At 41.2% G+C, this 13,101-nt stretch overlaps 2 protein-coding genes across 2 annotated transcripts; one reads left to right on the forward strand and one right to left on the reverse strand.

Annotated features, from left to right (window-relative positions):
• The first annotated feature begins 634 nt into the window (after nt 1–634).
• Nucleotides 635–1,582, forward strand: LOC136164546 (olfactory receptor 2G3-like). The gene has a single exon (XM_065929650.1). The coding sequence runs from the start codon at nt 635–637 to the stop codon at nt 1,580–1,582; it is 948 nt and encodes a 315-aa protein (XP_065785722.1).
• A 5,982-nt stretch (nt 1,583–7,564) lies between these two features.
• Nucleotides 7,565–8,503, reverse strand: LOC136164551 (olfactory receptor 2D2-like). The gene has a single exon (XM_065929661.1). The coding sequence runs from the start codon at nt 8,501–8,503 to the stop codon at nt 7,565–7,567; it is 939 nt and encodes a 312-aa protein (XP_065785733.1).
• Nucleotides 8,504–13,101: the final 4,598 nt, after the last annotated feature.

The raw sequence follows: 13,101 nt of genomic DNA on the forward strand, positions 1-13,101 counted from the left end.
TTCTTCTTTTAATCCTCATGCCTCCTCTGCCTCTCCTTCTCTCTCCCATGTGAGCCACCTGCGGCTCACTGGAACACATGACTTTGACTCTCCATGGGGCACAGTTTATTTCCAAATAACAGTTCTTTTCTTGATACTACAGACTTAAGATACCTAACAACTGTGTTTCTAAAGTTCTAGTGTATTCAAGTGCTTCTGCTGAAGCCCATTTTTGGGGAGGCTTCAAAGGAAGGGCAGACATCCCCATTTGATATGAAACAGAGCACATGCTGTATCCACAGATATTTAATTCTTTCCTTGGCCACTTTAAAATATTTTATAAGTTGCATGAACTACACATGTTCATGAAGTAAAACAAATAGGTTTAGATGCTCCTTTTGCAAGTTCTACATTTTGAAAAGCAGAGTTTGTTATTTGGGATCTCAATATAAATTAGGATTAAATAATACAATATTGACATGCTGTTTCATATCAAGTGGAAATTCTTTTAAAAATTTGGCTTTGCAATTGTCCTGATATACACTTACTTTGCTACTGGTATCTGGTACTCCTAATTCGAATAACGGCAAAATTTGAATCTGGAGATTTCACTTTATGGATCATGACTCTGTTATTTCTCTACACTAGGAGAAGGATGCAGGACTTCCTCTTGGGAAACCGCAGCTCCCTTACTGAATTTATTCTTCTAGGATTCTCTGGCAACACAAAGATAAATGTTATTCTGTTCATCATTTTCTTTTTCCTCTACCTTGTCACCCTTCTGGGCAATGGGCTCATTATCACCTTGATACGCAAGGATTCCCGCCTCCACACACCCATGTATTTTTTTCTTAGTGTCCTATCCATTCTGGATATGGGGTATGTCACCACCACAGTGCCCCAGATGCTGGTGCATCTGGTTTCCAAGAAAAAGACAATTTCTTATGTTGGATGTGTGGCCCAGATGTACATCTTTCTGATGCTAGGTATCACTGAGTCTTGGCTTTTTGCAATCATGGCTTACGACAGGTATGTAGCTATTTGCCACCCCCTGAGGTATAATGTCATCATGAGCCCTTTGCTGTGTGGGTTAATGGTGGCCTTCTGCGGATTCTGGGGTACTAGTTGTGCTCTGATATATACCATCTCTGCTATGATTCTTCCCTATTGTGGACCCAATGAGATAAATCATTTCTTCTGTGAAGTACCTGCAGTCTTGAAGTTAGCCTGTGCAGACACGTCTCTCAATGACCAGGTGGACTTCATCTTGGGCTTCATCCTTCTGTTGGTCCCACTCTCCCTCATCATCATTGTCTACGTCAATATATTTGCTGCCATCTTGAGAATTCGCTCATCCCAAGGGCGGCTCAAGGCTTTTTCCACCTGTGCCTCCCACATCACTGTGGTCACCATGTTCTCTGTTCCATGCATGGTCATGTACATGAGACCTGGATCAGAGGCCTCCCCAGAAGAGGATAAGAAGCTGGCACTGTTCTACAATGTCATCTCTGCCTTCCTCAACCCCATCATCTACAGCCTGAGGAACAAAGATGTGAAGAGGGCTTTCCTCAAAGTGACAGGCTGGGGCAATGCACCAGAATGAAGTCACAGAAGCTGGGGCACCCACAACAAACCCAGGACACAGCCTATATGACCTCTCCATCCAAATTCTTTCAACTGTCCCTGGGCACACCTGATATATCAGTTGGCTACATTCAGTGGGGATGCATATCAGAACGGCTGAAGGGCTAAGGCAGTGGGAGTCCCTCAAGCACAAAGATACCAGATAGTGGACCCCATGTAGGCAAGTCCCATGTTTGATTCATCTCCATATCACCAGTTTATAAGATCTAGTGAAGAACTGGCATCAATTTTTATTTTTAATAAAATATTGTTTTATTAAAATAATAAAAATATTACTATTTTTATTACTAAATGAGCACAAGACTGGGTGCTTGAGCTCTAGACTCATGAAATAAATTCAAATTTATGGGGATGAGATGACTTCCAGATTCCCAGATCAGTGACCCAACTATAGCTTAATCAGGGGTTTGACAAGTTCTGAAGTAAGACTAATTTACAAGAAATAGATGGTTGTCCTATTAAATAGAGTTCAGGGACGTAATAAAGGTCAGTTTTCACTTAGTACTATTAAGAGATAATGAATTTAGGACACAGAAACCCTCATGTCACTAACGAAAGGAACTCTGTTTTAGTGAGGTGATATTTGTAAAGGGGACTAGAATCTCCTAGAAATTGGGTGAAAATCTCCTCCCACCCAGACACTTTTATAATGTATTTTCAACTTTATTGAAGTGCACTGACATATAATGAGTGGTAGATATTAAAGGTAAATATTTTGATGAGTTCCGAAACATGAGTATAGCTGTGAAACCATCGCCATAATCAAAATAGTCATAACCACCATTCCCCCAAGTTTTCTTGTGATCTTTGCAATTCCTCTGTATTAGTTATCTATCTATTGTCATGTAACAAACCACCTCCCCCCAATTTTGTGTCTTAAAACAACAAGCATTTTTAAATTTTTTTTACACTTTCTGTGGGTCAAGAATTTGAATGAAAATTTTCTGTGTCCTCTGGATTAGGGGCTTTCAGGAGACTGCAATAAAGGTATCAGCTGGAAGAGTAGATCTTCTAAAGTGCAACTGGGGAAGAATCTACTTCTAAGCACACATGGCTCTTTGCAGGATTAAGTCCTGCCAGGCTACTGGATTGAGGGTCTTGTTTTCTTCCTGACTGTTGTTTGATTCATTCATCACTTCCTTTAGTGTGGACTTCTCCCTACAGCAGCTCTGCATGTGGCAGCTGGCTTTATCTGAGCGAGCAAGAAAGAGAGCAAGAGAGAACCTGTGAGAAATGTGGAAGCCAGGGTCTTTTGTAGCCTAATCTTGAATGTGACTTCTAATCACTTTTGGGATATTCATGAATAGCAAACTAACGGATTTAGCCCAGATTCAAGGGGAGGGGATTACCTTAGACATGAATACCAGAATACAGAGGTCATTGGTTCATGTAAACTTCTCCCTTGTGACTCAGACTCTTGCTGCTACTCAAGGAGGGGATCTATGGTTTAGTGTCACCAGCATCATCTAGGACTTGTTAAGAAGTACAGAATCTTGGCACCCTACACACCTATGGAATCAGAATTTCACCTTACAAAATATTTCAGGCGATTCTTATGCACATTTGAGTTTGATAACAGTGATTTAGCCAACACTGCAAGGACAGTATCACACAGCCTGTGTCAGTAGACCTGTAGTATAACTACAGCTTTTTTTGTTAAAAAATATTTGTGAAAATTTAAGCTCAGAAGTGAATAAAGCTTTTTAAAAACTAAGAGGAGAAACCTAAACTTCCTTGACACAAGTTTGGCTCCAGGGTTTCAGGTAAGACTGATCTTAAATTCTCTTGTCTCTGAGACTTTGTCATTTGTAATGAGTCAGTTATCTGACACTGTAATTATCTTGAGAAAAATCTGAATTTTTCTTCTGACCACCTTGTTTGTAACTCTCACTTAATTTTGTTGAGAAGAATAAAAAAGAGTAGCATGTGGTTATCTGGAATTGGCAGAAGGAAAAGGGCTAGAGTTATTGACATTTTATTATCTTATCTCAAAGAAAGGCAACTTTTTTTGTTCAATTTCCCTGCCAGCTACCATCCATATCTTCATTTTTCTCTGGAAAAAATTTTCTAGAAAGAGTTGTCCATACTCTAATTTCTGTCCTACAATCTTCTCTGAAACACACCAGTTAGGTTGGACTCTTATTCACACCATTAACATTTCCTTCACCACTACCTCATTTCAGTTCAGTTTGGTCGCTCAGTCATATCCAACGCTGCGAACCCATGGACTGCAACATGGCAGACCTCCCTGTCCATCACCAACTCCCAGTTCAGTTCAGTTCAGTTGCTCAGTCGTGTCCGACTGTTTGTGACCCCATGAATCACAGCACGCCAGGCCTCCCTGTCCATCACAAACTCCCGGAGTTTACTCAAACTCATGTCCACCGAGTCGGTGATGACATCCAGCCATCTCATCCTGTGTCATCCCCTTCTTCTCCTGCCCCCAATCCCTCCCAGCATCAGGGTCTTTTCCAATGAGTCAACTCTTTGCATGAGGTGGCCGAAGTACTGGAGTTTCAGGTTCAGCATCAGTCCTTCCAATGAACACCCAGGACTTATCTCCTTCAGGATGGACTGGTTGGATCTCCTTGCAGTCCAAGGGACTCTCAAGAGTCTTCTCCAACACCACATTTCAAAAGCATCAATTTCTCGGCACTCAGCTTTCTTAACAGTCCAACTCTCACATCCATACATGACCACTGGAAAAACCATAGCCTTGACTAGACGGACTTTGGTGGCAAAGTAATGTCTCTGCTTTTTAATATGCTGTCTATGTTGGTCATAACTTTCCTTCCAAGGAGTAAGCTTCTTTTAATTTCATGGCTGCAGTCACCATCTGCAGTGATTTTGGAGTCCAAAAAAAATACAGGCAGCCACTGTTTCCACTGTCTCCCCATCAATTTCCCATGAGGTGATGGGACCAGATGCCATGATCTTAGTTTTCTGAATGTTAAGCTTTAAGCCAACTTTTTCACTCCCCTCTTTCACTTTCATCAAGAGGCTCTTTAGTTCCTCTTCACTTTCTGCCATAAGAGTGGTGTCATCTCATATCTGAGGTTATTGATATTTCTCCCCACAATCTTGATTCCAGCTTGTGCTTCCTCCAGCCCAGCATTTCTCATGATGTACTCTGCATATAAGTTAAATAAGCAGGGTGACAATACACAGACTTGATGTACTCCTTTTCCTTTTTGGAACCAATTTGTTGTTCCGTGTCCAGTTCTAACTGTTGCTTCCTGACCTGCATACAGATTTCTCAAGAGGCAGGTAGGGTGGTCTGGTATTTCCATCTCTTTCAGAATTTTCCACAGTTTACTGTGATCCACACAGTCAAAGGCTTTGACATAGTCAGTAAAGCAGAAACAGATGTTTTCTGGAACTCTCTTGCTTTTTTGATGATCCCGTGGATGTTGGCAATTTGATCTCTGGTTCCTCTGCCTTTTCTAAAACCAGCTTGAACATCTGGAAGTTCACAGTTCACGTATTGGTAAAACCTGGCTTGGAGAATTTTGAGCATTACTTAGCAAGCCTGTGAGATGAGTGCAATTGTGCAGTAGTATGAGCCTTCTTTGGCATTGCCTTTCTTAGGGATTGGAATGAAACCTGACCTTTTCCAGTCCTGTGGCCACTGCTGAGTTTTCCAAATTTGCTGGCATATTGAGTGCAGCACTTTCACAGCATCATCTTTTATGATTTGAAATAACAAAACTGGAATTCCATTAGCTTCCCTAGCTTTGTTTGTAGTGATGCTTCCTAAGGCCCACTTGACTTCACAGTCCAGGATGTCTGGCTCTAGGTGAGTGATCACACCATCGTGATCATTGGAAGGACTGATGCTGAAGCTGAAACTCCAATACTTTGACCACCTGATGCGAAGAGCTGACTCATTTTTAAAAACCTTGATGCTGGGAGGGATTGAGTGCAGGCGGAGAATGGGATGACAGAGGATGAGATGGTTGTATGGCATCACCGACTTAATGAACATGAGTTTGAGTAAACTCCGGGAGTTGGTGATGGACAGGGAGACCTGGCATGTTGCAGTCCATGGGTTCGCAAAGAGTCGGATACGACTGAGAAACTAAACTGAATTGAACTGAAGATTTGAGAAAGTCCTAACTGCCATACAGTCAGGGCTTAGACTAACTACTTTTCTTGGGTGTATAAAATATTCATACTACTTTTAAGTAAATCTATGCTCATGCTAGCAATGTATGAAGTCCATGTTTTATTGTATACTGGAAAACTCTGACATATTGTCTTAAAAACTCTGCCAGTTTCTGAACACGAACAAGTGTTATCTCACTGACATTTTATTTGCATTTCTTTGGTGCCTACTGTGGTGTGATTTTCCCATATGTTTATTAATTATATGATTTTTCAAAAAAAGAACTGTTGTCAGTTTTCCTGATTGTTTATAATTTTCTTTCCAATTTGTCAAAGCTCCTTCTGTGTTAATTATTTTATTCATATGTCTGTAGGTATGTTGCAGTTATGTGCCCTGTGTTGTTACTTGCCTTTAATTTTGTTTCATTATTTATAAAACACTTTGGCACTTGGATTGGAGAATTGGATAGTACGTTTGGGGATGTTTGAACCTCTATAACCCATTCACAAATTGTGTCAGTTAAATAATCTATTGCACCCTTGCCATGTCCTCTCATGGAGGGGACAGACATTCATGTTATATTTTTTGGTCACCTCAGCTGATTATTTTGCAAGGAGTTTCGTTGTCAATGAACATCAGCAAGAGGCTTGGAAAAATGAACCCAAGGGAGCAACATGTTAGCTTATGGGACAAGTTTCCAGAAACTCATGGGAATTGCTTTGATGAGTGCTGAAGTTCCTGTGGCATCCAGCGGTCAGTAAATGTTGGTGATACTCAGTACATAACCCTGCAGATCTATGAAACGTGGGGAAAAGCCATTCGTATTTGTAAAGATTCTATGAGAAATAAACATTGTTTCAGGGAAAGTCCCTTCAAGCAAGAGAGAACAGAGCAAAAACTCCCCACTGAATATTTAACCTCTCTCTCTTAATTCTCTAAGTTTTGCATCCAGGGGTTGTATTCACCCTCCCCACCTCCTCTAATTTCTCTCATCCTTAAGTGGACAAAGTCCCTTCTCCTTGAGACTACCCAAGAGAGGCTAAAATTTTTTTTTTAATGGACACTATTATTAATAGAAACAAGGAGAAAAGGGAAATCAAGAGTATAAAACTACAAAAGAACAGAAAAAAATCGTGGTAAAAGAGAATTTTCGACTTTCTCAGACAACTTCAATTGACCCTAGATGATCTAACTGACACAGTTTGTGAATGGGTTATATAGGTTCATTTCCTCCTTCTTAAGTCCCTACTGCGTCTTAGAATCTCCACTTAACCGTTTCTGAGTTTCTCCTTCTTCCTCTCTCTCCCCCTCCACCACCTATTTTCCCCTTTCTCTCTGCAGATCCAGTCACTTCCACAGACCAGGAAGACAATGGCCATGTAAGAGTTGGTAATTCATCCTGAGTAAAAAATTTTATAAATTAAAGCTAACATTTGCTAAAAAATTACTGTATGCCAATTCTGTACCTTTAGTGTATAATCACATTTAATCATTACAACTTCCCTGTGAGGAAGCAATCTAAACCTTAGAATCAAGTTAAATGAGCTGCAAGAATTCACTTGCCTAGTGATTGGTAAAGCCAACCCTCTCATCCTGGTCTGCCTGGCATTAGAGTCCGGGCTCTTGACCACTGTGTTAGATCTGGATCCTCTTTGTCTCAAACCACACCACCATACATAATGCTGATGACCAAGCACCCTGTTCTCTCCCACAGGCCCAGGGTGAACAGTTAGCTATATGAAGACCACCACTTCAGGTCTCGTGAAAGTGTGTTTGAGGAGTTGATGAGTGTGCATTCTGCATTGTAAGACTTCCCAGATCTTCATCTTTAAAGTGTCACTCTGGGGCCCTGCCCCTTCCCATCAGTTTGAGGAAAGCATTTTTCACATCCTTATTCCTCAGGCTGTAGATGACAGGGTTGAGGAAGGCTGTGGCAATGTTATATAAAAGGGCCATTTTCTTGCTACTATTTGACAAAGAATCAGAGCCAAGGCTCATGTATGTGATGATGCATGGAATAGCAAACATGGTAACCACAGTGATGTGGGAGGCACAGGTAGAGAAGGCCTTTATCCGCCCCTGGGCTGAGCGAATCTTCATGATGGTGGCAAAGATGTTGACATAGACAAGGACAATCAGGGAGAGTGGGACCACAATGACATTGAAGCCTGTGATGAAGTCCACCAAGTCATTGAGGGATGTGTCTGCACAGGCCAGCTTCAGGACCACAGGGATCTCACAGAAGTAGTGGTCAATTTCATTAGGGCCACAGTAGGGAAGGCGCATAGCAAAGAAGGTATAGGACAGACCACCCACCACACCATAGGCTGCACAGATGCCCACCATGAGAAGGCACAGCCAGCGGCTCATGATGACCTTATAACGGAGAGGGTGGCAGATGGCCACGTACCTGTCCACAGACATGATGGAGAAAAGCCAGGACTCAGTGATCCCAAAGAGGAGGAAGATGTACATCTGGGCCACACATCTAGCAAAAGAGATGGCTCTCTTCTTGCTGAGAATGTGCACGAGCATCTGGGGCACCGTCGTGGTGGTGTGGCCCATGTCCAGCAGGGGGAGGACACTGATGAAGAAGTACATGGGCGTGTGGAGGCGTGTGTCCTGGTGGATGAGGGTGATGAGGAGACTGTTGCTCACAAGGATCAGCAGGTAAAAGACCAGAAAGAAGGTGAAGAGCAGAGGATTGGTCCTGGGGTTCAAGGCAAAGCCCAACAGGATGAATTCTGTCACAGCGGACTGGTTGAGTTCCTGCATTGTGCTCTGCCTGTTGAAAGAGTTTGAAGTATATGTAATGTATTGGGTTTCGGTGCCAAGGAATTTTCACACTTATTGTTTCATTTGTGTCTCCTAACAGGAAGTTTGAATTAGCAGTTGGAGGTACTACTGGATACGTCCCCGTAATAGTTTGAATGATTTTGGGGTTTTGTTTGGGATTAAGTTGAGGGTCATCATTATGAAATGGAGAAGACCAAGTCAGAGAAGTGCTGTATTCGATGTTCCATTCTGTTACTCCCTCCCTGAGACAGACTTACCTTTCTCTCTGTTGTTCATCCCATTTTCTGTTTTCCTGGGGACAACAGAGGTTGCTAAGCCTTGGTTTAAGGATCAAGATTAGGACTATTACACTCATTATTTGGGTTAAGGTTTTTTATCACTGTTAGGATTAGCATTAAGTTTAGAACTGGGGATTAAAGTGGATTCTACATGAAGTTTTGACTTCATATTTAAGATTTACCTTTTTTTAGAGAACAAAAGTTTACTGGTGTTCATTAATGATGTCATTGATTCATCATGTTTTTGCCAAAAACTTACCATAAATCAGAGAGGTAAGGAAGAGTTAAAAATAATATGGGTGGAAAAGTGATTTCACACAGTCTACCAAGATAAATTCTAAACATGTCAAAGAGTTTAACTAAAAAAATACAATTATAAAGCAACTTAGGAGAAAATACACTTGGGTGAGTGTTTACTTTATGATGGAACAGAGAAAGGCTGTTGGCATCACCAGAGTGTTCTAAGTCCTTCAACCTCATGGTGTTGACCCCTTTTCCTCTAATAAGCAAACAAAGCAACACAAATCCTCATTTGAGTTGCTCTATAATTCCTCAGTATTGTTGCAGGATTCTTGTGAATTTCTGTTCATTTTGCTCTAAAATCTGTGCTGCTATTCAATCCTTGACCCCCCTAATTGTCTTTCTTGTGTCAGTACTGACCTCTTCAGTGGCTTATCCCTATTCTCTTTCTCCTTTATGCCCCAGAGTTTACCAACACAAGGATGCTATTTGTAAGACTCATCCTGAAGGTGTGGTAAAAGGATGATGACTTACATTGCAGCACAGAACAGAAAATGATTTAACAAATGAACACAGTATTGTAAAGTCCGTAAGTCATCTGTGCAGCAGATTTTCCTCTCTATCTTCCAGCCAACTGTTTCTAACCTCCTTCCTGGAACCTCATTTCATCTATTTTTTTGTCTCCCTGCTCTAGGATTCTCCTTACTCCTGTTACCAGGGCAACCAGCCACAAACTCCCAATTTCTCTAACTCAGTGCTTTTCGACTTTCCTGTGCTTCAGAATCCCCTGGAGGGCTTGTCAGATGCTGTTGTGTCTCATACCAAGTTGTGATTTGGAAAATCTTGGGTGCAGCCTGAGAATTCACATTTCTAATAAGTTGCTAGGTAATGCAGATGCTGGGGGCCACACTTTGAGAAATGATCTACTTAGTTGTAAAGGGAAATTTGGCTCTTTCACAGTTTGTCTCTACATTAATGGTCAAGCTGCTATATTCCCCATTTCCCAGACCAATATTTTCTTTCTTTCATGTGAGCATAAAAATAAAGGAAGAAAACTAAAGAAAAAGATAAATAGTCCTGGCTATATAAAATGGAAATTTTCTCTAAGTTAAAAAAATGAATAATATTTGTTGCATATGTGGAATACAAGTGATTAATATCATTAGCATATAAAGAATATAAAGATTGCTTCTTCATAAAGAAAAGCAATAATAATCGAGAATATGAATAATCCATTTACAAAAGAGGAGATTAATGAACAATGAGCCTACAAAAGTTTAAACTTAATAGTAATCAAAGACTGCAAGTTAAAACATCAATGAAAGAGTTTTAACCTAATATTGAGAAAAATTATTTTAAAATTATAATATCTGGCATCAACCAGCTTACAGTAAAAGAGAAATTCTTATATATTGATATGGGAATTCATATGGGAATAAATTAATCTTTCTGTAGGAAAATTTGACAGTATGTAATTTCACCTGTCATAGCTCCTTGGAAGAAAAGGTATGTATGACAAACCTAGACAGCATATTAAAAAGCAGAGACATCACTTTGCCAACAAAGGTCCATATGGTTACAGCTATGATTCTTCCAGTAGTCATGTACTGATGTGAGAGTTGGATCATAAAAATGACTGAGCACCAAAGGATGATGCTTTTGAACTGTAGTATTGGAGAAGACTCTTGAGAGTCCCTTGGACTGCAAAGAGATCAAACCAGTCAATCCTAAAGGAAATCAACCGTGAATATTCATTGGAAGGGTTGATGCTGAAGCTGAAACTCCAATACTTTGGCCACCTGATTTGAAGAATTGACTCATTGGAAAAGACTCTGATGCTGGGAAAGAGTGAAGACAGGAGGAGAAAGGGATGACAGAGGTTGAGACAGTTGGATGGCATTACTTATTCAATGGACATGAGTTTGAGCAAGCTCTGGGAGTTGGTGATGGACCAGGGAAGCCTGGCATGCTGCAGTCCATGGGGTCACAAAGAGTTGGACACAACTGAGTGACTGAACTGAACAGAGCTCACCTTTAAGAATTTTGCATAGGGAAAAATGAGAGATGTGGGGAGAGATTTTCATCAAGGAGGTTTATTAGAGTATTACTTCTAATGGGTAAAATTGGATAAAACATAAATGTCCTATAACAGGTAATTGCTTAAATCAATTGTGGTCTATTGTTATGATTAAACACCTTGTAGCCTTTAAAATGGGCTTCCCAGGTGGTTCAGTGGTAAGCACCTGCCTGCCAAGCAGGAGACACAGGAGATGTGGTTTTGATCCCTGGGTTGGGAAGATTCCCTGGAGGAGTAAATGGCAACCCACTAAAGTATTTTTGCCTGAAAGATTCCATAGACAGAGGAGCCTGTTGGGCTATAGTCCATGAGGTTGCAAGAGTCAGACACAGCTGAGCAACTGGGCATGCACACACCAACCTTTAAAATAATATTTTGTAAGTTATTTCACATTGTAGAGAAATGCTCCAACAGATTGTTAAGTTAAAAAGCAGAATATGAAACTATATATAGCCCAATCCTAACAGTACAAAGATCATATACACAGACTAAGAGTTGGAAATAATTATACCAAAACATTAACAGTGGTCATTTCTGGTGATTAAATTTACGGGTGATATTTATTTTTAAAAATTCTTTGTTGTTGTTGGTATTGAGTTGCTCAGTCGTGTCCGACTCTTTGCAACCCCATGGACTGCAGCATGCCAGGCTTCCCTGCCCTCCATCATCTCTCAGAGCCTGTTCAAATTCATGTCCATTGAGTTGGTGATGCCGACTCACCCAACCATCTCATCATCTGTTGTCCCCTTCTCCTCCTGTCTTCAGTCTTTCCCAGGATCAAAGAATTCTTTGAACTTTCCAATTTTTATACAATAAACATAAATAACTTTTATAATAAGGAATAAGTTTCGAGTGATACTTTGAAGATGGAACATATAGGGATTTGGCTTCTCCATTCAGACTAGTTAGATAAAAGGGTGGATATGAGAGTGGAAGATCAGAGATGGAGAAAGACATGTTGGACCTAGACAAGACTGGAAAAGGATGGACGGGAGAGCTTTTCCTTTTGTCTGAGCTCATCCCCTCCGCTGAGCTGCGCTTGGCAATCAGCTTATATAGATTAATACACGTACATTTACTGCTTAAGGTAAAAGTCTTTTGGATAGGAGATAGTCCTGAGAGAGGGAAACCCTTGAACAAGGTTCCTGGTGATGAGAGGCTGCCCAGATTTTACCTCCAGCTTGTACCTGCAGGGTTGGGGTAGAGGAGATGTGGGTGACAGGACTCTGCCTTCCGGGACTCCTTGCCCTAAGATGAGTTTATGTCACTGTCCTAAGTGGAGCCTGGGGACTGGTTCCTGCCTTTACTTCACTTGGCTGGTTTGCTGTGTGTCTTAAGGGCCATTTACTTGGCCTCTCTGAATCCCAGTTTCTGACCCTGCCACAGCCAGATTTGACAAAGAAACGTTACCAATGAGAAGTAGTCAGAAATGGATTGTGTGATTGCAAATTCCTGGTAGGGGTGAGCCTCTAGTCCCCAAGTTGGTTGTAGCTGGGGCTGGGGGTGGAGAAGGACATGGCAACCCACTCCAGTATTCATGCCTGGAGAATTCCCATAGACAGAGGAGCCTGGTGGGCTTCAGTCCATGGGGTCACCAAGAGTCGGACACGACTGAAGCGACTTAGCATGCACTCATGGGGCTGGGGGTACCAGCCTTGTTCCCTGTTAGGATGTAATAGAAATCAGAAAAAAATTGTTTTCTTTTCACATTGGACCCTTATATTTGTCTTCTACTCACATGCCTACTCTCCTGCAGCACAGGTTAAGAGACAGAAGACTCGAAGTAGTCTTGAATTTTCACTTTTGCCATTTAGAGCCATGATTCTGAGCAAGTAATTGTTTCTTATCTATTAAAAAAAAAGAGATTTATCGCAATAATATACAATTCTGTCAAGTTCTGAAGATATGCTTTCTCCTCCCTTCCCCTTTTCTCCTCCTCTTCCCTCTTTCCCTGATACCCTCCTGCAGCATCAGCATTAATC

The sequence above is a fragment of the Muntiacus reevesi genome, chromosome 1 (genome assembly GCF_963930625.1).
Source record: "Muntiacus reevesi chromosome 1, mMunRee1.1, whole genome shotgun sequence".
In the NCBI taxonomy this organism is placed as follows: Eukaryota; Metazoa; Chordata; class Mammalia; order Artiodactyla; family Cervidae; genus Muntiacus; species Muntiacus reevesi.

What these genes read in the sequence shown, in the direction of transcription:
- LOC136164551 (XM_065929661.1), bottom strand. Translation starts at nt 8,503, where the DNA reads ATGCAGGAACTCAACCAGTCCGCTGTGACAGAATTCATCCTGTTGGGC.
- LOC136164546 (XM_065929650.1), top strand. Translation starts at nt 635, where the DNA reads ATGCAGGACTTCCTCTTGGGAAACCGCAGCTCCCTTACTGAATTTATT.